At 48.7% G+C, this 23,239-nt stretch overlaps 2 protein-coding genes across 7 annotated transcripts in view; both read right to left on the minus strand.

Moving 5' to 3' along the window:
- The window catches only part of LOC120909855 (zinc finger protein 436-like), an 865,309-nt gene that overhangs the window by 677,192 nt on the left and 164,878 nt on the right, over positions 1-23,239 (minus strand). The gene's annotated exons all lie outside the window — the stretch shown is intronic.
- Positions 6,805-8,809, minus strand: LOC120909922 (gastrula zinc finger protein XlCGF26.1-like). The gene has a single exon (XM_040321740.1). It carries the CDS (start codon positions 8,502-8,504, stop codon positions 7,251-7,253), a length of 1,254 nt encoding a protein of 417 aa, XP_040177674.1. The 5' UTR covers positions 8,505-8,809; the 3' UTR covers positions 6,805-7,250.

Raw genomic sequence — 23,239 nt, forward strand, 5'->3', positions numbered from 1 at the left:
CATCAAAAACACGTTTTTTTTTTTTCGTTTTTTTATCGAAAGCCCATGGCGTGTGAAACACACTCAAAAACTTCACCCGGTGCCAAAAAATGTGCACAACATAAAGAGGTGACACAAAAACGTGCAACGGGTGTACACAAGCCCTCTGAAATCAGAGGGCCTTGCCCTGAATCCCCCGGGGCGTTAGGCTCCAGACAGGGAAAAGGGGTACTTACACTATGGTCCCTCTGGCCGAAACCAGACGGACCCCATTCTCTGGAGGGACTGCCGAAACAGACCCACCCAAGTACTAAGTGGGGCTCCCCCTAAGGGAGACCCCATGAGAGAGGGCGAACTAAGCCAGAAGGCCATGTCCACCCCCTCCCAAGACTTTTAGGGCAGGCCCGAGGACCTATACCCTACCGGTCACACAGTGCAAAAACCGTGTACAAACATAAAAATAAAAAAAGGGACATACAAAAGGAATAAATAAAATAAAGTGGGAGAGGAGAGTGAAAGGTGGCCAATGTGCAATACAATGGCCAGGCCCTCTGGCCAGGAATAAAAAATTCCTCCGGTCCCAGCCAAAAGGCCCAGCCCAGAAGGCAGGTGCTAAAAAAGCGTGTTCTGGTGTAGTGACCATGGTGCCTCACTCACAGTGATCTTTTGGCACCCCTGCACTGCCACTCCAGGGGCACATACACCATAGGCTTTCTAGTTCCTATGCGACCCCCCCACAGGATCAGTGCAGCCCTCCCTCCCTGCCAGTTAACTACTAGCCGACCAGCCGCCGTCATTCTACGGCGGCAGGTCGGCTCTCCTGGGCGAGAGCCCGTCATATTACGTCGGCTCTTCGAGCGGCCACTAGGGGCGCGTGCACGCCGCCGGAGGCGCGCGTGCGCCCCCCGCTCGCCCCCGACTCCTGTGCGTGTGCCTGGCGGGCTCGATCGCCGCCGGGCACCTGCGATTGCTCGTTACAGAGCGGGGAACGGGAGCTGTGTGTGTAAACACACAGCTCCCGGTCCTGTCAGGGGGGGAAATGCTGATCCTCTGTTTGTACAATGTATGAACAGAGGATCAGTGTTTCCCCTAGTGAGGCCACCCCCCCACACACAGTAAGAACACACCCAGGGACATACTTAACCCCTTCCCCGCCCCCTAGTGTTAACCCCTTCACTGCCAGTGGCATTTTTATAGTAATCCAATGCATTTTTATAGCACTGATCGCTATAAAAATGGCAATGGTCCCAAAAATGTGTCAAAAGTGTCCGAAGTGTCCGACATAATGTCGCAGTACCGAAAAAAAATCGCTGATCGCCGCCATTACTAGTAAAAAAAATATATTAATAAAAATGCCATAAAAATACCCCCTATTTTGTAAACGCTATAACTTTTGCGCAAACCAATCAATAAACGCTTATTGCGATTTTTTTTTTTTACAAAAATATGTAGAAGAATACGTATCGGCCTAAACTGAGGAAAAAAAAAAGTTTTTTTTATATATTTTTGGGGGATATTTATTATAGCAAAAAAATATTCATTTTTTTCAAAATTGTCGCTCTATTTTTGTTTATAGCGCAAAAAATAAACACCGCAGAGGTGATCAAATACCACCAAAAGAAAGCTCTATTTGTGGGAAAAAAATCACGCCAATTTTGTTTGGGAGCCACGTTGCACGACCACGCAATTGTCAGTTAAAGCGGCGCAGTCCCGAATCGCAAAAAGTGCTCTGGTCTTTGGGCAGCAATATGGTCCGGGGGTTAAGTGGTTAAAGAGCCCTTCAAGGTTTTCTCAGGGAGAGCTGCCCCCTTTGATAGAAGCCTCCACCGATACTAGCCCCTCCATGCCCCCATCAATCCGGCAGATTTACATGGCCTCACCCCGCCTCATCTACAGGGCTACGCCAACTCCTCCAACCAGATCGCCGACAGGGACAGCACCAACACCAGCCAGAAGGCCGGAATAAGACTCGGCAAAAAGACGTAGGGGTGGAACTGATGTTGAATGGTGGGATAAAGAAGGCAATAATGGCATCTACTTGATTGTTTGTAGGTAATTTGAGTGTGCATGTTAACATAAGGAGATTTTGTAGCTGCAGCTTGCATTCACCATCTAACATCGATCGTCTGAATTTGGTAGGCATAGATCCACTTCTGAAGAATGCGTGAAAAAATTGCGGTTCACACGTGTACTCTTCTCTCCTGGATGCGGACAATTGCTGAAGTATGTTTTTCTTGAAGAGGAAGTAAACTCAAAGGCATAATTTGTACCTATAGGTAAGCCTATAATAAGACTTGCCTATATGTACTGTAAATATCTCCTAAACATGTACCGTTTAGGAGATATTTACATTACATGCAGCCAATGACGTCATTGACTCATGCGCTCTGAAGGAACAGCCACCCCTGCCATTCCTTCAGATACCTGTGCCATGAATGACGGCTCCTCCATGCATGCGTGGGAGCGATGAGTCTGCGGACCCTGAAGGAAGGCTGAGTGAAGATGGATGCTGCCTCCAGCGATTACATCGCATCGCTGAAGGATTTTGTTTTTAGGTAAGTTTCACATAATGTGCTAGTATGCGATTGGGTTTGACAAAAGGTGGCAACCCTAAGGCCCCGTACAGACGAGCGGACCGTTTTCAGCGGACATGTCCGCTCGGAGATTTCTGTTTGATAATTGTACACACCATCAAACAGAAATCCGCCCGGACAGAATACGCGGTGACGTGCTGCGCCGTCGCCGCGATGATGACGTGCGCGGCCCTGGAAGGTCAATGCTTCCACGCATGCGTCGAATCACTTCAAAGCATGCGAGGGCTTTCGGCCGAGCGGACATGTCCGGTGAGTCTGTACAGACGACCGAACATGTCCGACGGACAGGCTTCCAGCGGACATGTTTCTTAGCATGCTAAGCATGCTGGAAACCTGTCCGATCCGCCGGACAATTGTCTGGTCGGCCGTACACACGACCGAACATGTCTGCTGAAACTGGTCCGCGGACCAGTTTCAGCGGACAAGTTCGGTCGTGTGTACAGGGCCTAACAGAAATCCCAAACCGCTTTCATTGAGGATTTTTGTAGTTGGATCGATATGCTTGGGCACCAACATTGGTGCTTACATTTCACCTCCCAGCAGCGAACTGAGAATCATTGCAAAGCGCCTGAATCGTACCTCCCAACATTTTGAGATGGGAATGAGGGACACCTACTTTTTTTTTTTACCACTACTATTCCTTTATATTGGCTTTTAAAATGTACAATTGCAGCAATTTAGAAATTGGGATGAAAGGTTTAGCACTGGGAAACTCTTTTTGATAGATAAAAATTGCATTTTATATACGACTATATAGATTAGACCAAAATGAGGGACAAATCAGGGGGACAGAGGGACATTGCTCCAAATCAGGGACAGTTGGGAGCTATGCTGAATTGTCTATTTTTGTAATTCTTTACACTAAAGTCAGCAAGTGAAGACTCCTTAATGGGAGGAATGTGAACAAAAGCAAGATAGTGAATTTTTATTTTATTTTAATGTTTTTACTGACCTTTAAAATATTAATTCGCTGGCCATAGTTACACGCTTGCATACTGGATAGTCAACCAATTCCCATCCAAAATCTCCCCTGCATGCCTCACTGTCCATCTGCATGCCTCACTGTCCATCTGCATGCCTCAGTGTCCATCTGCTAGCCTCACTGTCCATCTGCATGCCTCACTGTCCATCTGCATGCCTCACTGTCCATCTGCATGCCTCAGTGTCCATCTGCTAGCCTCACTGTCCATCTGCATGCCTCACTGTCCATCTGCATGCCTCACTGTCCATCTGCTAGCCTCACTGTCCATCTGCTAGCCTCACTGTCCATCTGCATGCCTCACTGTCCATCTGCATGCCTCACTGTCCATCTGCTAGCCTCACTGTCCATCTGCATGCCTCACTGTCCATCTGCTAGCCTCAGTGTCCATCTGCATGCGTTAGTGTCCATCTGCATGCCTTAGACCCGGTTCACACTGGGGCAACTCGTCAGGCGACGCAGCCGCCTGACAAGTCGCGTCCCATTCTAGTGAATAGAACCGTTCTAATAGGAGCAACGCAAGTCGCTTCGACTTAGAAAAAGGTTCTTGTACGACTTCTGGGCGACTTGCATTGACTTCTATACAGAAGTCATTTTGCAAGTCGCCTTAGAAGTCGTCTTCAGGTTGCCTGGCCGAGTCGCCCCCAAAGTCGTGCCGCCCCTGTGTAAAAACCGGCTCTGAGGCCCCGTACTCACGACCAAACATGTCTGCTGAAACTGGTCCGCAGACCAGTTTCAGCAGACATGTTTGGCCGTGTGTAGGCCCGAGCGGACCATTTTCGGGCGGATCGGACAGGTTTCCAGCGGACAACTGTTTCCTGGACTTGCTTTAAAACAGTCCGCTGCAAACCTGTCCCCCCGACATGTACGGTCGTCTGTACAGACCTACCGTACATGTCTGGCCGCCCGCCATCCCTCGCATGCGTCGAATGACTTAGACGCATGCGTGGAAGCATTTTAAAGGCAGGCCGCCCACGTCGCCGCATCATTAACGCGGCGACACCGCGTCATCGACGCGGCGACACCGCGGACACGCCCCGCGTATTGTTTACGCGCGGACCTCTGTTCGATGGTGTGTACAGCCATCGAACAGAAGTCCCCGGGCAGACATGTCCGATGAAAACGGTCCGCGGACCGGTTTCATCGGACATGTCTGCTCGTGAGTACTCGGCCTTAGTGTCCATCTGCATGCCTCAGTGTCCATCTGCATGTGCAAGTCTCCCCACCTGATCCGTGCCTCATGTACCGGTGTCCATCTGCATGCCACACTATCCATCTGCATGTTCATGTCTCCCTACCTACTCCGTGCCTCATGTACCGGTGTCCATCTGCAGCCTTATCATCTCCGGCGAAGTGACATACAGTGTAGTCGCCCTTCGTATCCTCGTCCTCGTCCGTGGTAATGGAACACTGACTCGGTTTCCCAGCAGTGAGTCAGTGTTCAGCCTATCACAGACGAGGATGAGGAGAAGGTGGGGCTTTGTTGTTACACTGCGTGGCCGCCGACTAGACTGTCACAGCGCCGGAGATAGCAGTGCCCGGGAGGACTCGAGTATAAACCGAGGGGGGCATTTTCAGCACAAAAAAACTTATACTCGAGTATATACGTACAATCAAAAGTTTATTTCTTTGTTGTGTTCCAACGTGAATCACATTTCAATCTCGCTTCATCCACTTCAATCCACCACCAATGACGTGGATGAAGCGAGATCGAAATTTGATTCACATTTTTCTTTTTCAGAGAATATACATTTTCTGGATGAATATCTACACGTTTTTGGACTTTTTGGTTGACATAGGACACTACACATTTTTCAATATAATTTAAATTTTATTGTCATTTTAAAGAGCGCCTGTCATTTTATTTAAAAGCGCAAACTAGATGTTATTTATTTGTTGATGTTATGCACTTTATATTTGGGAGGTTTTGCATCATATTTTCATTGTAGAGGTCGGAGCTAGCGCTGTTAAAAAGTTTTTATAAGAAGGTTTTTTTCATCTTCTTTGGAAACAGCTGCTGCACCGACCCATAATTCTGTGGAGCAGTTCAGTAATACTGTATCGTGTAGTGTAAATGTAGCTTGAATTAGTATCTGAAGCCTTGGATCTGTCCCACGTTGCCTCTTCTCTGCAGTAGTGTCAGATCCCCTAAAACTATACATTTCACCATCTGATTTATGGTCTGTGAGCTTTTACAGACCAGCAACCATCTGCTTTATGTGCTTTAGGAGGTATGATCCTCTTGAGAAGCCAAGGGATTGAAGTCTTTGGGGCAGATCCACAAAAGAATTACGCCGGCGTATCTCTTGATACGCCGCTTTTTTTTACGTTGTTTGCGTTCGGCTTTTTTCGGCGTATAGTTACCCCTGCTATATGGTGGCGTACTCAATGTTAAAGCGGTGGTTCACCCACATTAACAACATTTTAGCATTAAATTAGGCATAGTAGCGCGAGCTACAGTATGCCTGTATTGATTTTTTTAGCCCGGTACTCACTGTGCAATCCTATATAGAATATTCCGACTCCCCGCGGGGAATGGGCATTCCTATCAAGAGGGAGGATGATTGACGGCCGGCTATGGCACGTCACGCTCCCCGAAGATAGCCGGAACAGGTCTCGGCTCTTCACGGCGCTATACTGTGCCTGCGCACAGACTATGCGCAGGCGCCGTGAGGCGCCAAGTCCTATTTCGGCTATTTCCGGAGAAGCGTGACGTGCCATAGCCGGCCGTCAATCATCCTCCCTCTTGATAGGAACGCCCATTCCCCGCGGGGCGTCGGAATCTTCTATATAGGATTGCACAATGAGTACGGGGCTAAAAAAATCAATACAGGCATACTGTAGCTCGCGCTACTATGCCTAATTTAATGATAGAAAAAAAAAATGTTTTATTAGGGTGAACCCCCGCTTTAAGTATGGCCGTCGTTCCTGCCTCGCATTTTGAATTTTTTATGTCGTTTGCGTAAGTCGTTCGCGAATAGAGATTTGCGTAGAATGACGTCACCGTCGTAAGCATTGGCTTGTTTCGGTTTAATTTCGAGCATGCGCACTGGGATACCCCCACGGACGGCGCATGCGCCGTTAAAAAAAAACGTTGTTTACGTCGGGTCACGACGTATTTACATAAAACACGCCCCCCATCACATACATTTGAATTCCGCGCCCTTACGCCGCCAAAGATACACTACGCCGCCGTAACTTACGGCGCAAATTCTTTGAGGATTCGAAAAAAAAAGAAAGTTACGGCGGCGTAGTGTATCTTAGATACGCTGCGCCGGCGGAAATATGCGCCGAGGTATGTGAATCTGCCCCTTTGAGTACAAAAGCCCTTTCAGGTTTAGCCTCCTGCTGGAAAACCGTGTTGACTACGTCATCAATTCCGTGTTTACAGTAGCAGGAGATTGTGGGTAAGAATACAGCATCTTGGACAGTAACTCAACCCAAAGGACTAGAATGAAAAAGGCAGATATAAAAGTTAGGCACCAGCTGTAAATTATTTCAGGGCACGGTGTCCGATCTCCTGAGATGTGTCCATTCTCTCTATAGGAGCACTGTACAGCGAACTATGCACTGCTTGGGGGGCACCCATGGCATCTTCTGGCGAAAAAAAAAGAGGCCTGAGGGTCAAAACTCCATCCCCACCATATTTGGTTGCTCATCATGGTTACAGCAAGGAATCTTCAAGGTCTTTTGGGCTGTCACACAGGCACCTCTCCACAGCGACTCTTTTGGTGACAAATTAGGCTGGACTTCTTGGCAAAAGACTTGTTGCACTCCGAACAGGAGTAAGGCTTTTCTCCGGTGTGAGTCCTGCGGTGCTTCACGAGGTTGGACCTCTGCGTGAAGCATTTCCCGCACTCTGCACAGGAGAATGGCTTCTCACCTGTGTGAATGCGCAGGTGTTCGACCAGGCACTGCTTCTTGCCAAAGGAACTGCCACACTCAGGGCAGGGGAAGGGCCTTTCGCCGCTGTGCGTTCTCTGGTGTAGGACCAGATTGGGCTTCCCAGCAAAGCGCTTGCCGCAGTCGGCACACGAGAACGGCTTCTCCCCTGTGTGAATTTTCATGTGCTTGGCCAGGGAGGACATTTGCGTAAAGCACTTGCTGCATTTGGAGCACGAAAATGGCTTTTCTCCGGTGTGGGTCCTCTGGTGCTCCACCAGCCACGGCTTCTTGGCAAATCGCTTGCCGCACTCAGAGCAGGAGAATGGTTTTTCTCCTGCGTGGCTTCTTTGGTGGTGGCAAAGGAGGTTGGACTTTGACGCAAAGTACTTCCCGCATTCAAGGCAGCAGAAAGGTTTCTGAGCCGCGTGCGTGCCTCGATGTTTAACAAGGGACGACGCCTCCGAGAAACATTTCCCGCACTCTGTGCACGGATATGGCTTGACGCCGGTGTGAACGCGTTGGTGCTTGCTGAGGTGTAGCTTAGTCCCAAAGCACTTTCCGCACTCAAAGCAGGCATAGGGCCTCTGTGCCAGGTGAATTCTTTGATGGTCCACCAGGTTCGACTTCCAGGTGAAACGTTTTGCGCACTCGGGGCAGGAGAATGGTTTCTCATCCCTGTGTACCTTTTGGTGGCGGACCAAAAGAGACTTCCAGATGAAACACTTCCCACATTCAGAGCAGGCAAATGGCTTGTCCTTGGTGTGAATCCTGCGATGCTGTATAAGCTTGTGCTTCGTGTCGAAGGCCTTCCCGCATTCAAGGCATTGGAAGGCTCCCTCACTGGTGGCCTGGCCAGAATGTGTTTTCTGGTGTGACACAAGGTCGGCCTTTTGAATGAAATTGCTGCCGCATTCATGGCAAGGGAAGAACTCATTGACATCACTCGCTGTGGGACGGGGGCTCTGGTGTACAGAGGGGTCAAAGGCGGTGTCGGTAAGGTTACTGTCCCGTGAGGTCCTAGGATGTTTAAGGTTCTTCCTGTCATGTTGGGTATCTGGAGAAGACATGGAAGAAAAAAACGAAATAATAATCACTGCAAGCCAATCCAACACAGAGCCTGCCTACCTATATAGATTTTTGGAGTTTATGAACAATAATAACTTCAATTTGAAATTTACAATGTCTTACAATTCTTGTGTAGCAAGGTATTACCATTGCAAGCATATTACGAACCACAATTTGTGTTTAATAGAGGTTGGCTCCCTCTGGTGTTTGTTACATGCTAAGATTATTAAAGTTTGCTTGGTCCGGTTATCTATGGACAAAGCATTATGGGCTTTGTGGTACCAAAGACAGTGGGGTAGATTCAAAGAGCAATTGCGTCTGCGTAACCATAGTTACGCACCGCAATGGCTTACCTGCGCCGGCGTTACGAATGCTCCTGATTCAGGAACCTCGTTACGCCGACTGAAGCCTAAGAAATGACTGGCATAAGGCTCCTTATGCCGTGATATCGTAGGCTGCATTCTTACGTTGGCCGCTGGGTGGCGTTCCCGTTGTGGTCAGCGTATAGTATGCAAATTGCATACTAACGCCGATTCACAACCCTACGCGAGCCCTGCGTACGCAGTTTACGTACATCGGGTTTCGCGTAAGGCTGCTCCTGCTAATAGCAGGGGCAGCCAATGCTACGTATACCCGTCGTTCCCGCATCGCAAAGTTTAAATTTTACGTTATTTGCGTAAGTGAATCGTGAATGGCGCTGGACGCCATTCACGTTCACTTTGAAGCAAATGACGTCCTTGCGACGTCATTTGCCGCAATGCACGTCGGGAAAGTTTCCCGACGGAGCATGCGCAACTACGTTCGGCGCGGGAACGCGCCTAATTTAAATGATCCACGCCCCCTACGGGATTATTTAAATTATGCCGGGCATTTTTGAGGAGCGCCCACGCAAATTACGTGGCTACTGCTTCGTGAATGAAGCGTAGCGCAAATAATTTGCGGGGGCGCAGGGCAAAAAACGGGACGCTGCGCCTCCGTAAGGAGTGCGCAGCGGTACCTGAATCTACCCCAGGGACTGTATTGATGTGGGCAGAATTGAGACTACATCACCCACAAGGCCATTGTACTACCAAGGTGCAATACGCCAGGCATAGCCTTATGGGAGGAGTTATTTAAGGCAAGGGTGGACTCAGCCCGCTCTCTCGGGATGCCACCTTCCAGCCAGCAGGAGGCCTGCGTTAAATCCTGCTGTAAGTGTGCCTAGGCCTGAGAAGCCTGGGCCTACCCTGAGAGGATGAATCGCCTAGCCTGAGAGGGATCTTTGCGGACATCTTTGGTAACAGGACCGGAGAGAGACCGCCTGAACTCGCCTCCCGTCAGAGTCACTTCATCACTGGTATCCAGAGAGGGGCCGTGCAGAGGACCAGAGGCCCTACGCTACAGAGAGACCGATCCTTGAATGAAGGATGTGGACTGAGGAAACCTGCGAAGCGAGGCCTTGTCTGGTGAGTGGGCACTTGCCCAACAACATAGTTAACTGTATCACAGGAGAGTGACTACCATAGATTTCACCTATGCTTGCCGGCACCTGCAACGCCGCAAGTGGGAACCCACTGCTTCCTGAGAGCGATACAACGCCTTGGGGAAATAGCTTTACTATTACATTGTGGGCATCAAGCATTTGTTTTCCTTCCACCCTGTTATTGGAATACAAATAATTAAGTGCACCAACAAAGCTAGCGGAAGATTAACTGACTCTTAAAGGAACAGGCGCCTGTTTCCTCTTTTCCTACAAGTCGTTACTACAGGACACACATCAGTTGGACTGTCCATTAGGGGGAGCCATACAGTTGGGAGTTTATGTGTCTCTTTTATACAACTGTTTGTACCGCATTGTGATTTTGCTGTTTTAATGCGAGACCTGGCGGAGAGGTGTCCCAGTGCTGATGTCACTGCATTGAGAGATTCCTCCACCATATTCTCACTCAGATCTGGTCGTTTGGGTCTGATAGCAGGGATATCCTGAATTAGCTATATTCCAGTGACAATTGTATAGAGCTGTATGTATTAAATGTTCTTTGCATAACCTTTGTTCTATTTCTTTGCCAAGTAAACCTTTTAATACTGGTTAAGCCATATCTTGTGTGGGACTTTGGGCCATATTCTGAGTATAGTTACGATGGAGTATCTCAGGATACTCCATCGTATCTCCCTTTTTTGGCCAGCGTACCTATGCGACTGATTCTTAGGCCGGGTACACACGGACAAACATGTATGGTGAAAGCGGTCCGTCGGACCGTTTTCACCATACATGTCTGCCAGAGGGCTTCTGTACGATGGTTGTACACACCATCGTACAGAAGTCCGCGCGTAAACAATACGCGGGGCGTGTCCGCGGTGTCGCCGCGTCGATGACGCGGTGTCGCCGCGACAATGACGCGGCGACGTGGGCGGCCCGCCTTTAAAATGCTTCCACGCATGCGTCGAAGTCATTCGACGCATGCGAGGGACGGCGGGCGCCTGGACATGTACGGTAGGTCTGTACTGACGACCGTACATGTCCGAGCGGGCTGAATTCCAGCGGGCTGTTTTAAAACAAGTCCAGGAATATTTGCCCGCTGGGAAAAGGCCCGGCGGGCAAATGTTTGCTGGAATTCGGCCCGCTCGCGCCCACACACGACCAAACATGTCTGCTGAAACTGGCCTGCGGGCCAGTTTCAGCAGACATGTTTGCTCGTGAGTATGGGGCCTTAGAATCATTTTCGCATTGATACGCTTAAGATCCGACATGTGTAAGTCACTTACACTGTCAGATCTTAAATGTAATTACTCCGCCGGCCGCTAGGTGGCGTTTACTTTCAGGTCTCATTTGTTTATGCAAATGAGCCTGATACACCGATTCCCGAACAAATTTGCGTCGCGTAACCGTCGCTTACGTCGTAGGTGTAAGGTTACCCCTGCTATATGAGGGGTAACCTTACGCCAGTCCCACGTAGGCCATGTTAAGTATGGCGTCGGGTCCGCGTCGTGTTTTCCCGTCGGGTACGTCGTTTTACTAAGTCGTTCTTGAATACGACTTTACGTCAATGACGCACATGTCGGTGTCATTGACGTTTTTACGCCGAGAACTGGAGCATGCGCACTGGGCTATTTTAAGCCCGGCGCATGCGCAGTTCGTTAGAATCGGGGGTGCACTTAATTTAAATAGAAGCCGCCCCCTTGGATTTACGCGGGGATACGCCGGCCCAAATACACTACGCCGCCCCAAACTACGGAGCAAGTGTTTGGGGAATACAGCACTTGCTCCTGTAGGTTGGGGCGGCGGAGTATAAATGGCTTACGCGCCGCCCGCCCAAAAACTACGGGAATATGGCACCCTGTCTGTAGCAGCTGTGTGGCAGGTGAACAACATCAAGGTAACAATATTTGACTGCATTTATTGTTGTATGGTACAATTGTGGATCCCTATAACCATTCGGGTCCACAATTACATTATTGTCCATTTGTGCCAAGGGGGGCTCGAGCCAAATTAAGCGGGGGTTGACAGGCAGAGTGCAGGCCCAAATCTAAACCAGCAGCTCCTTCGGGGGTAGTGCTACACTTGTAAATAGGAAAAAGTGTAGCGCTTATTTTTGTCAGTTAACACATATCAAATGTTGTAAACATACATATATATGAAATCTTAATTTCAGTGACACCACCGCTTGATCATCTTATAGGTGGCGGGAGGGGACATCCCCCTCCTCCCGCCGCCATCCGGTGCTTCTCGGGGCTCTCCTGTGCCATCGGAGGCCCGGAGAACGAATCACCCGCCGCCGGATGGGGAGGATAGAGATTTCCGGTGACCAGATGGTCACCGGTCATCTCCATGGCCGTCGGAGGCCCGTGCGCGACGTTATGACGTCACGCCCAGGTACCCGGAAGTAAACAAAGGCGCAATCGTGGCTGAAAACATGAGATCTGTGAATTTATTTTCTCGATCTCATGCTTTCCAGCCGGGAGGAGAGATGTGGGGTCTTATTGACCACCCCGCATCCCTCCATAAAGAGGACCTGTCACACTGATTCCTATTACAAGGGATGTTTACATTCCTTGTAATAGGAATAAAAGTGATAAAAAAAAGTAAAAATAAAGTGTAAAAATAAAAAAATTAAGTAAAAAAAAAATTAAAACGCCCCTGTCCCCGGTAGCATGCGCTCAGAAGCGAATGCACACGTAAGCCCCGCCCACATATGTAAATGCCGTTCAAACCACACATGTGAGGTATCGTCACGTGCGTTAGAGCGAGAGCAATAATTCTAGCACTAGACCTCCTCTGTAACTCTAAACTGGTAACCTGCATGAGTGTGCGCAAGTTTACAGCATGACAAGTTAGGTATCTATTTACTTGGCGTAACTTCATCTTTCACATTATACCAAAAAATTGGGATAACTTTACTGTTTTGTTATTTTTTAATTCATGAAACCGTATTTTTCTTCCAAAAAAAAAAAGGCGTTTGAAAAATTATTGCGCAAATCCTGTGCGAGATAAAAAGTTGCAATGACCGCCACTTTATTCTATATGGTGTCTGCTAAAAATATATTTTTTTCTTTTTCTGGATCATTTGGGTTTACACAGGATGGCAATGATGAAGACATGTCTTTCGACCCAGTATTAGTCACTTTTAACTTACCGCGTGCATCGCGACTGCTGTATAAGTCATCATCGTCCACGTCTTCAACTTTAATGACCACAAAATCTTTAGCCTAGATAAGACAGAGCAGTTTGTAGGCCATTGCACTTTTTTTAAGTATGGATACATATAGTTAGGAATGTTGATGGTGATTTCCCACTGACACCAATGATGGGACACAATTCCTTCCACTGACACCACTGATGAGGGACTATTCCTTCCACTGACACCAATGTTGGAGCACTATTCCTTCCACTGACACCAATGTTGGGACACAATTCCTTCCACTGACAGCAATGACAGGACACTATTTCTTCCACTGACACCAATGATGAGGGACTATTCCTTCCACTGACACCAATGATGGGGCACTATTCTTCCCACTGACACCAATGATGAGGGACTATTCCTCCCACTGACACCAATGATGGAGCACTATTCCTCCCACTGACACCAATGATGAGGGACTATTCCTCCCACTGACACCAATGATGAGGGACTATTCCTCCCACTGACACCAATGATGGAGCTCTATTATTTCCACTGACACCAATGATGGAGCTCTATTCCTCCCACTGACACCAATGATGGAGCACTATTCCTCCCACAGGCACCAATGATGGGGCACTATTCCTCCAACTAACAATGACGATGGGTTACTATTCCTCCCACTGACACCAATGATGGGACACTATTCCTCCCACTGACACCAATGATGGGACACTATTTCTCCCACTGACACCAATGATGGGGCACTATTCCTCCAACTAACAATGACGATGGGTTACTATTCCTCCCACTGACACCAATGATGGGACACTATTCCTCCCACTGACACCAATGATGGGACACTATTCCTCCCACTGACACCAATGATGGGACACTATTCCTCCCACTGACACCAATGATGGGACACTATTCCTGCCCCTAATACCAAACATGAATTGTTTAATCACACAGATGCCCGGACAATTTCTACTCCCACTGGCCACAGTCCGGCCCCCCTAAAGTCCTGAAGCACAGTAAACTGTCTCTTTGGTTAGAAAGTTTGTAGACCCCTGATCTATAACACTCTCCATTATTCTGGGAAGGCTTTCCATGATATTTTGGATTGTGTCCAATCAGCCAAAGGAGCATTTGTGAGGTCATTCCCTGATGTAGGATGAAAAGACCTGGCTCACAATTGGCTACAGCAGGCTACTCAAGCTAGGGGGGCACTGGCTGAGGCCACATAATCTAACATATTCTATGAGCACTGGGTATGGTTTTGAGCAGAGTCTTACACATTATATTCAATATAGTCTTTTGCCAGGTTCTTGGATTGACATACCTCATTGTCTTGAGGGATCTCCTGATGTTCCTGTTTGGATTCCCAGGAATACAGAGGACAGGGACCTCTTTCTGGGGTATTCCTGTTACTGGATCCATCTGTAGAATAAATATCAGATAGGTGTCATTAAACCATTTCCAAGTACTCATCTGTACTCAGGGCCGCCATCAGGGGGGTACAGGCATTACACCTGTAAGGGGCCTGATGGTCCCCAGGGGCCCGGCTGGCCCCCCTCCCGTTTTTTTGCATTACACCTGTAAGCGTCCGATGGACCCCAGAGCCCCTTGCAGGCCCGGCTGGCCCCCCTCCCGTTTTTTTGCATTACACCTGTAAGCGTCCGATGGTCCCCAGAGCCCCTTGCAGGCCCGGCTGGCCCCCCTCCCGTTTTTTATTTTTGCTCCAAACTCTAAACAGGGTCAGAAGCAGAAATCGCATGAAGCCAAATGGGATCCAAGCAGTGGCGGTGGGTCCACAGTGGGCGCAGGAGCGCCGCCCCCTCTCTCCTGCACCCGTCACTCAACAATACATAGATTCAGATGGCCCCCTGTTGAGCGCCGGCCATCTGAATAACAGTGGTGGGTGTGTTTTGAAAGTGTCTATCAGAGCCAGCGGCTCTGATAGGCTTCCCGATTACAGCCTGTGGGCTCTAATCAGCTTCCAAATGGTTAACCAGAGGGCACACAGGGTGTGCATCCCCTGGTTAACACTGACATGAGTCTCAGCCAATCAGGTTCACCGATTGGCTGAAGCGACATCGAGGGCGGGAGAAGACATCGAGGGAACATGGAGGAAGATGGCTGACCCGAGAAAGGTAAGTGCCGAATGGGGGGGCAAATTGGCGGCATTTTAGGGTGCAATCTGGCGGTATTTAAGGGGGAAATCTAGTGGCATTTTACGGGGGCAAACTGGCGGCAATTGATGGGCACAGTGGCAACAATTGATGGGCACAGTGGCTGCGTTTGATGGCACAGGGGGACCAATTGATGGCACAGTGGCGACAATTGATGGCACAGGGGCCTGTAAGTATGTAATTTAATAGCCCCTTCCTTTTCTTCATGAACCAATCACTTACCGTGTTCATTCATAATGGAAATATCTGTACAAATCAATCACTGTGTTCATTCATAACTGAAGCCTAGTAAGCTGTGTTTACTATGCTTCCATTTGTGAATGAACAGATATTCTCCGCATTCAATTCGCATAGCAGGAGAATGTGACGGGCTCCCTATGGAGCCGGTTCACATATCTTCGCAGCGGGTCCTGTGCGGTGTGCCTGAAAAACGCATGCTTTTTTGGTGCGTTTTAGGTTCGATTTCAGCTCAAAATTAGGGCTGAAATTGGACCTGAACCGGTGAACCAGCACGCACCGGACCCCTGCTGTGCGCCGCTTGTGGCGGGATTGTGAACCCGGCCTAATGCAATAGGCTGCGCACACCTATGATGTCACTACATGTGAATTCTCTTGTACAGAGCTCAATAACTATTTCTGGATTTCGTGTCTATCACTCACCTATTTTGATCTCTGTAGGAACTTCCTCCTCTTTACATGATTTATCACTCCTTACATACGACTGTTCTTCATCTTTGGGCTCAACCTTAACAACAATGGACCCTCCAGCCTGGGGGGGGAAAATATACGTTTAGAAGTGTTAGTTCACCTTTACTAAGAAACTTCATATGCAGCTAGGGAACATTTGTAGATTAACCACTTCCCGCCCGGTCTATAGGAGATTGACGTCCAGGAAGTGGTTGTGAAATCCTGACTGGACGTCTATCGACGTCCTGCAGGATTTCATGCTGGCGCGCGCCGATCAGTGATGCGGGGTGTCAGTCTGACACCCTGCATCTCCGATCTCGGTAAAGAGCCTCCGGCGGAGGCTCTTTACCACGTGATCAGCCGTGTCCAATCACGGCTGATCACGATGTAAACAGGAAGAGCCGTTGATGGCTCTTTCTCACTCGCGTCTGACAGACTGACAGACGCGAGTAGAGCAGAGCCGATCGGCGGCTCTCCTGACAGGGGGGGTTCGTGCTGATTGTTTATCAGCACAGCCCCCCCTCGGATCCCCACACTGGACCACCAGGGAGTGCCCCCCAGTGCTTAATAGAGCACAAATAGATGTATATAAAAAAAAATTGTTTTTAATGCAATCATGCCAATCAGTGCCCACAAATGGGCACTGACTGGCAACATGGGCACTGACTGTGCCCAGCAATGCCATCAGTACCACCCCTCAGTGCCACCCAGTGTCCATCAGTGCCACCCAGTGTCCATCAGTGCCACCTTAGTGCCCATCTATGCCCAGTGCTCACCTATCAGTGCCCATCAGTGCCGCCCATCAGTGCTGCCAAAGAGTGCCCAGTGCGCCTATGAGTGCCCATAAATGCCACCTATGAGTGCCCATCAGTGCAGCATACCAGCGCCGCCTATCAGTGCCCATCAGTGACGCCCATCGGTGCCCACCAGTGCCGCCATATCAGTGCCCATAATTGAAGAAGAAAACTTACTTATTTACAAAAAAAATAACAGAAAAAAAATAAAAACGTAAAAAATAAAAATCGCAGAGGTGATCAAATACCACCAAAAGAAAGCTCTATTTGTGGGAACAAAATGATCAAAATGTAATTTGGGTACAGTGTAGCACGACCGCGCAATTGTCATTCAAATTGCGACAGTGCTGAAAGCTGAAAATTGGCTCGGGAAGGTGCGTAAGTGCCCTGGTATGGAAGTGGTTAAAGTGAACTGTGCAGCTTTGACTGAAGTCGGATAATGCCCTTCCTATAGGTGTGGGCCTCCCGAATCCTGGCCAAAAAGTTGCCAGGTAATTGCTAAGATGCTCCCGGAGTACCAGCCATTGATGCTTACCCCCATCATCACAGGAGCGAGCTCTTCTAACCCTGAACGTGAGGTTCAATATCTCCTCCATCGCATCACTGAGCTCAGAGCTACTAGACATGTGCAATTCGTTTCGTTCCGAATTAGTTTTTTAAGGAATTTTGACATATTAGTTAATTCCGAAAATTCAGAATTTTTTCAATTTCCAAATTTGGGGATTTTCGGAGTTCCGAAATTTCAAATTTTCGAATTTCCGGATTTCGTAAATTCGTAATTTTGGAAATCTGAAAATTTTGAGGATTCGAAATTGCAAAATTCGAAAATCTAATATTCGAAAATGGGAAATTTCAAAAATTGGATTTTCGAATTCCGAATTGACAAATTTTCGAATTTCCAGAATTTTCGAAAAAAGCAAAAAAACTTATAAAACGAAAATGAAAAAAATGAATTTTTCGGCAGTGCACATGTCTAAGAGCTACTGCGACTGGGGAGAAATAGTGCTTATGAGGGAGGTTGAATCAGAGAAAGAGTTTGCTCCTGTGATGGCGAGCAGTAATGGCTGAGAGTGTCTTAGTAACATCCTGGCACAGTGATGGCGAACCTCGGCACCCCAGATGTGTTGGAACTACATTTCCCATGATGCTCATGCACTCTGCATTGTAATGGAGCATCATGGGAAATGTAGTTCAACAAAAACCTCTGGGGTGGCAAGCATAGTCTAGCATAGTTTGGCCAGGATTTAGGAGGTACATAAATAGCTTACACCTATAGAAAGGGTATTATTTAGCTGCAGTTTGTTTTTATCTATGGCTGCCCCTTACCTGCATAAACAGTTTTTTGGTAAAGGTGAACCAACCCTTTAAAAGACAGTAAAGGCTATAAAAGCACACCAGAGTGCTGGTTTGGTTCCATCTACCTTATCATCCTAGGAGAACAGAGAAAGGGTTGAGAGTATAGGGGCAGTTGCTGAGGCTGGCCGTACACATATACCCACCCAAAGGGTTATAATGGACTATCTCGGTACTCACATACGACAAGGTTTTTTAGTATAAAAATGCGTTTAATACATATAAAATAATATACAGGAAAAAGCAAGAAAATTCAACAAAATATCAACCACTGTTGAAGTGGAGTATAGACAGTTCTTTCCTCAACAAGTTTCGTGGAATGGAACCACTTCTTCAGGAGGATTTGTCTAAGTACTACTTAGACAAATCCTCCTGAAGAAGCGGTTCTATTCCACGAAACTTGTTGAGGAAAGAACTGTCTATACTCCACTTCAACAGTGGTTGATATTTTGTCGAATTTTCTTCCTTTTTCCTGTATATTATTTTATATGTATTAAACTTATTTTTAAAAAACCTTGTCGTATGTGAGTATCGAGATAGTCCATTATAACCCTTCGGGGTGGGTATATGTGTACGGCCAGCCTCAGCAACTGCCCCTATACTCTCAACCCTTTCTCTGTTCTCCTATATTAATTTGGATGATGGTACTTTATTATGGTCTTTTACATTATTTTATGTGAGGACTATACTCAAAATATTTGCATACCTTATCATCTGGAGGGATCTCCTGATGTTCCTGTGTGGAGTCCCGGGAATACAGAGGACGGGGACATCTCTCAGGTGGGTTCCCATTACTGGATCCACCTGTAGGAAACACACACTGACTGAATACATTGTTTCTATGTCTTTATATCAGAGGATGTGTGTATCTAGGGGGATCCTCAATACTCTTCTCTCCTTTACAAGAAAGTCTCCTCTTACCCGGTGATGTGAGGGGCGGCCGCTTCTCCATCATGACGTCCTTGTAGAGATCCTTGTGTCCTTCTATATACTCCCACTCCTCTTAAGCTATAATGGAAAAATACAAGGGTAATAAATAAATTGTTTAAAAATGAAAAAATCATACGGTTCCTTTTTTTAGCAACGGGAAGAACTAACGTCGCTTTGCCGAATTCAAACCCTGAGTTTGATACTAGTTTTCAGGTGGTTAGATAAAGAGGAGCCTGTAGAACAGAAGCCTGGTAATAAATAGGATGACCGTGGAGCAGTGGCGTCACTAGGGTTGGTGGCACCTGGTGCGAAAAAAAATGGTGTCACCCCCCCCCACCAACTACAGTCCCCCCTCAGTACAGACCCCCCTCACGCAGTACAGACCCCCCTCACGCAGTACAGACCCCCCTCACGCAGTACAGACCCCCTCCCTCAGTACAGACCCCTCACCAAGTACAGACCCCCTCCATCAATATAGACCCCCTCCCTCAGTATAGACCTCCCCCTCAGTATAGACCCCTCCATCAGTGCAGACCCCCTCAGTATAGACCCCTCCATCAGTGCAGACCCCCTATCAGTACAGACACCCCCACCCAAGTGCAGACCCCCCATCAGTACAGACACCCCACCCAAGTGCAGACCCCCCATCAATACAGACACCCCCCACCTCAGTGAAGACCCCCCATCAGTACAGACACCCCCACCCAAGTGCAGACCCCATCAGTACAGACACCCCCACCTAAGTACAGACCCCCCATCAGTACAGAAACCCCCACCCAAGTGCAGACCCCCCATCAGTACAGACACCCACACCCAAGTGCAGACCCCCCATCAGTACAGACACCCACACCCAAGTGCAGACCCCCATCAGTACAGACACCCTCCCTCAGTACAGACACCCTCCCTCAGTACAGACACCCTCCCTCAGTACAGACACCCCCAGCAGTGCAGACCCCCCTCAGTGCAGACACCCCCCTAGTGCAGACCTCCCAGCACACCCCCCTCAGTACAGTCTCCCCCAGCATTACAGCCCCCCCTCAGTACAGACACCCCCAGTGCAGACCCCCCAGCATTACAGACCCCCCCCTCAGTACAGCCCCCGCCAGCAGTATAGACGCCCCCCCCCCCTTACATACCTCAGAACAGTGCTGACAGATACACACACTGTGTGTCTGTCCCTCGAGTGTAGACTCATCCTCCTCTGTGGATGTAAACAGAGGAGGAGGCAGCTTCGGTCCGCGCCACTGAGGTACACAGCGGCGTCAGCCGAGGCACAGCTAATCAGGGGGTAGCGGGCGGTGTTAGAGGTGCGTGCTGCTACCCACGGGTGTCGCTCCTCTGGCACCCCCCGCGCCCGCCTAGCAACGCCTCTGCCGTGGAGTGCAAGCTCCTCTGATACAAAGACTGATGAGAATGGCTCAGTGTGCTCTTTACAGCACTGTGGTATATTTTAGAGCTCTACAAATATAAAATAATAAAAGCATGTGACTGCTTTGGGATATTAGAGTGTAAGTTCCTTTGGTACAGAGAATGAAATGACTGGCTCAGAGTTCTCTGTATAGCGCTGCAGAATATGTCAGAGCTATATAAATATATAATAATAATAATAGTGTGTAACTGTCCTGGGATATTAGAGTGTAAGCTCCTTTGGTACAGAGAGTGATGTGACGGGCTCAGTGTTCCCTGTACAGCTCTGCGGTATATGTCAGAGCTATATAAATGAATAATAATAGTGAGTGACTGTGGTGGGACATTAGAGTGCAAGCTCTGTGGATACGTACCTTTCCCAGTTGCTGACGTTCCCGCGCTGTAGTACTCTCTGCTCAGGTTTCATGCCCCCCTTACCTTCCCCACCCAGTCCACATCAAATGCTGGGACCCCGTTGTCTCATAAGAAGAAGATGTTATCATCTCCTCCTCACTGGATACACTCTCTACAACATCACACCCCCTCTAGGAATTTAGACACCGCTAGAACTCCTCCTCTGGTCTACAACAAAATGGCCAACACCCCTCCAGCACAAGGACACTTCATTTTCTCACAAAGCAAGACTCTAGTGGTGGTGATTCTAACGCACACTTGCGTTGATTGTAGCCGTATTAGTGCACTTGCAACAAAATCATATGAGTTCTGTCTGTGGTACTTTTTTCACTTGCGCCAAAGCTGGCCATAAATGAGTAAAAAATTAAGCGAGAAATCAAACAAAATATTGAAATGTTTTTTAATAGCACATTACATTGAGCCATCGCTGTAGATAAAATTATTGCAAGAACATCAACAAATTTTCATTTGTTTTCTATATTAAAGTATCGATTTTTGTAGATCTATTTCTGAATGAGTGGAAGTGATGTAATGCAAATATGACCTAGTAGAGACTCTCCCTCTCTCCTCTCCGATCCCTCTATATCCCCCTCTCCCTCCTCTCCTCCCATCTCTCTCTCTCTCTCCAATCCCTCTATATCCCCCTCTCCAATCCCTCTATATCCCCCTCTCCAATCCCTCTATATCCCCCTCTCCCTCCTCTCCTCCCATCTCTCTCTCTCTCCAATCCCTCTATATCCCCCTCTCCCATCCCTCTATATCCCCCTCTCCTCCCATCTCTCTCTCTCTCTCCAATCCCTCTATATCCCCCTCTCCAATCCCTCTATATCCCCCTCTCCCTCCTCTCCTCCCATCTCTCTCTCTCTCCAATCCCTCTATATCCCCCTCTCCAATCCCTCTATATCCCCCTCTCCTCCCATCTCTCTCTCTCTCTCCAATCCCTCTATATCCCCCTCTCCAATCCCTCTATATCCCCCTCTCCTCCCATCTCTCTCTCTCTCTCCAATCCCTCTATATCCCCCTCTCCAATCCCTCTATATCCCCCTCTCCCTCCTCTCCTCCCATCTCTCTCTCTCTCCAATCCCTCTATATCCCCCTCTCCAATCCCTCTATATCCCCCTCTCCTCCCACCTCTCTCTCTCTCTCCAATCCCTCTATATCCCCCTCTCCAATCCCTCTATATCCCCCTCTCCCTCCTCTCCTCCCATCTCTCTCTCTCTCCAATCCCTCTATATCCCCCTCTCCAATCCCTCTATATCCCCCTCTCCTCCCATCTCTCTCTCTCTCTCCAATCCCTCTATATCCCCCTCTCCAATCCCTCTATATCCCCCTCTCCCTCCTCTCCTCCCATCTCTCTCTCTCTCCAATCCCTCTATATCCCCCTCTCCAATCCCTCTATATCCCCCTCTCCTCCCATCTCTCTCTCTCTCTCCAATCCCTCTATATCCCCCTCTCCAATCCCTCTATATCCCCCTCTCCTCCCATCTCTCTCTCTCTCTCCAATCCCTCTATATCCCCCTCTCCCTCCTCTCCTCCCATCTCTCTCTCTCTCTCTCCAATCCCTCTATATCCCCCTCTCCTCCCATCTCTCTCTCTCTCTCTCCAATCCCTCTATATCCCCTCTCCTCCCATCTCTCTCTCTCTCCAATCCCTTTATATCCCCCTCCTCTCCTCCCATCTCTCTCTCTCTCCAATCCCTCTATATCCCCCTCTGCTCCCATCTCTCTCTCTCTCACTCCAATCCCTCTATATCCCCCTCTCCCTCCCTCCTCTCCAATCCCTCTATATCCCCCTCTCCCTCCTCTCCTCCCATCTCTCTCTCTCTCCAATCCCTCTATATCCCCCTCTCCTCCCATCTCTCTCTCTCTCTCCAATCCCTCTATATCCCCCTCTCCTCCCATCTTTCTCTCCTCTCTCCAATCCCTCTATATCCCCCTCTCCCTCCCTCCTCTCCTCCCGTCTCTCTCTCTTGACTCCCTCACCTCTATATCCCCTCTCCCTCCTCACCAATCCCTCTATATCCCCCTCTCCAATCCCTCTATATCCCCTCTCCAATCCCTCTATATCCCCTCTCCCTCCTCTCCAATCCCTCTATATCCCCCTCTCCCTCCCTCCTCCCATCTCTCTCTCCAATCCCTCTATATCCCCCTCTCCTCTCTCTCCACTCCATCTATTCCCCCTCTCCCTCTATATCCCCCTCTCCCTCCTCTCCAATCCCTCTATATCCCCCTCCCTCCTCTCCTTCCCTCTCTCTCCAATCCCTCTATATCCCCCTCTCCTCTCTCTCCACTCCATCTATTCCCCCTCTCCCTCCCTCCTCTCTCTCCACTCCCTCTATATCCCCCTCCCTCCTCTTCTT

Source organism: Rana temporaria, chromosome 8 (genome assembly GCF_905171775.1).
Source record: "Rana temporaria chromosome 8, aRanTem1.1, whole genome shotgun sequence".
NCBI classification, from domain to species: domain Eukaryota; kingdom Metazoa; phylum Chordata; class Amphibia; order Anura; family Ranidae; genus Rana; species Rana temporaria.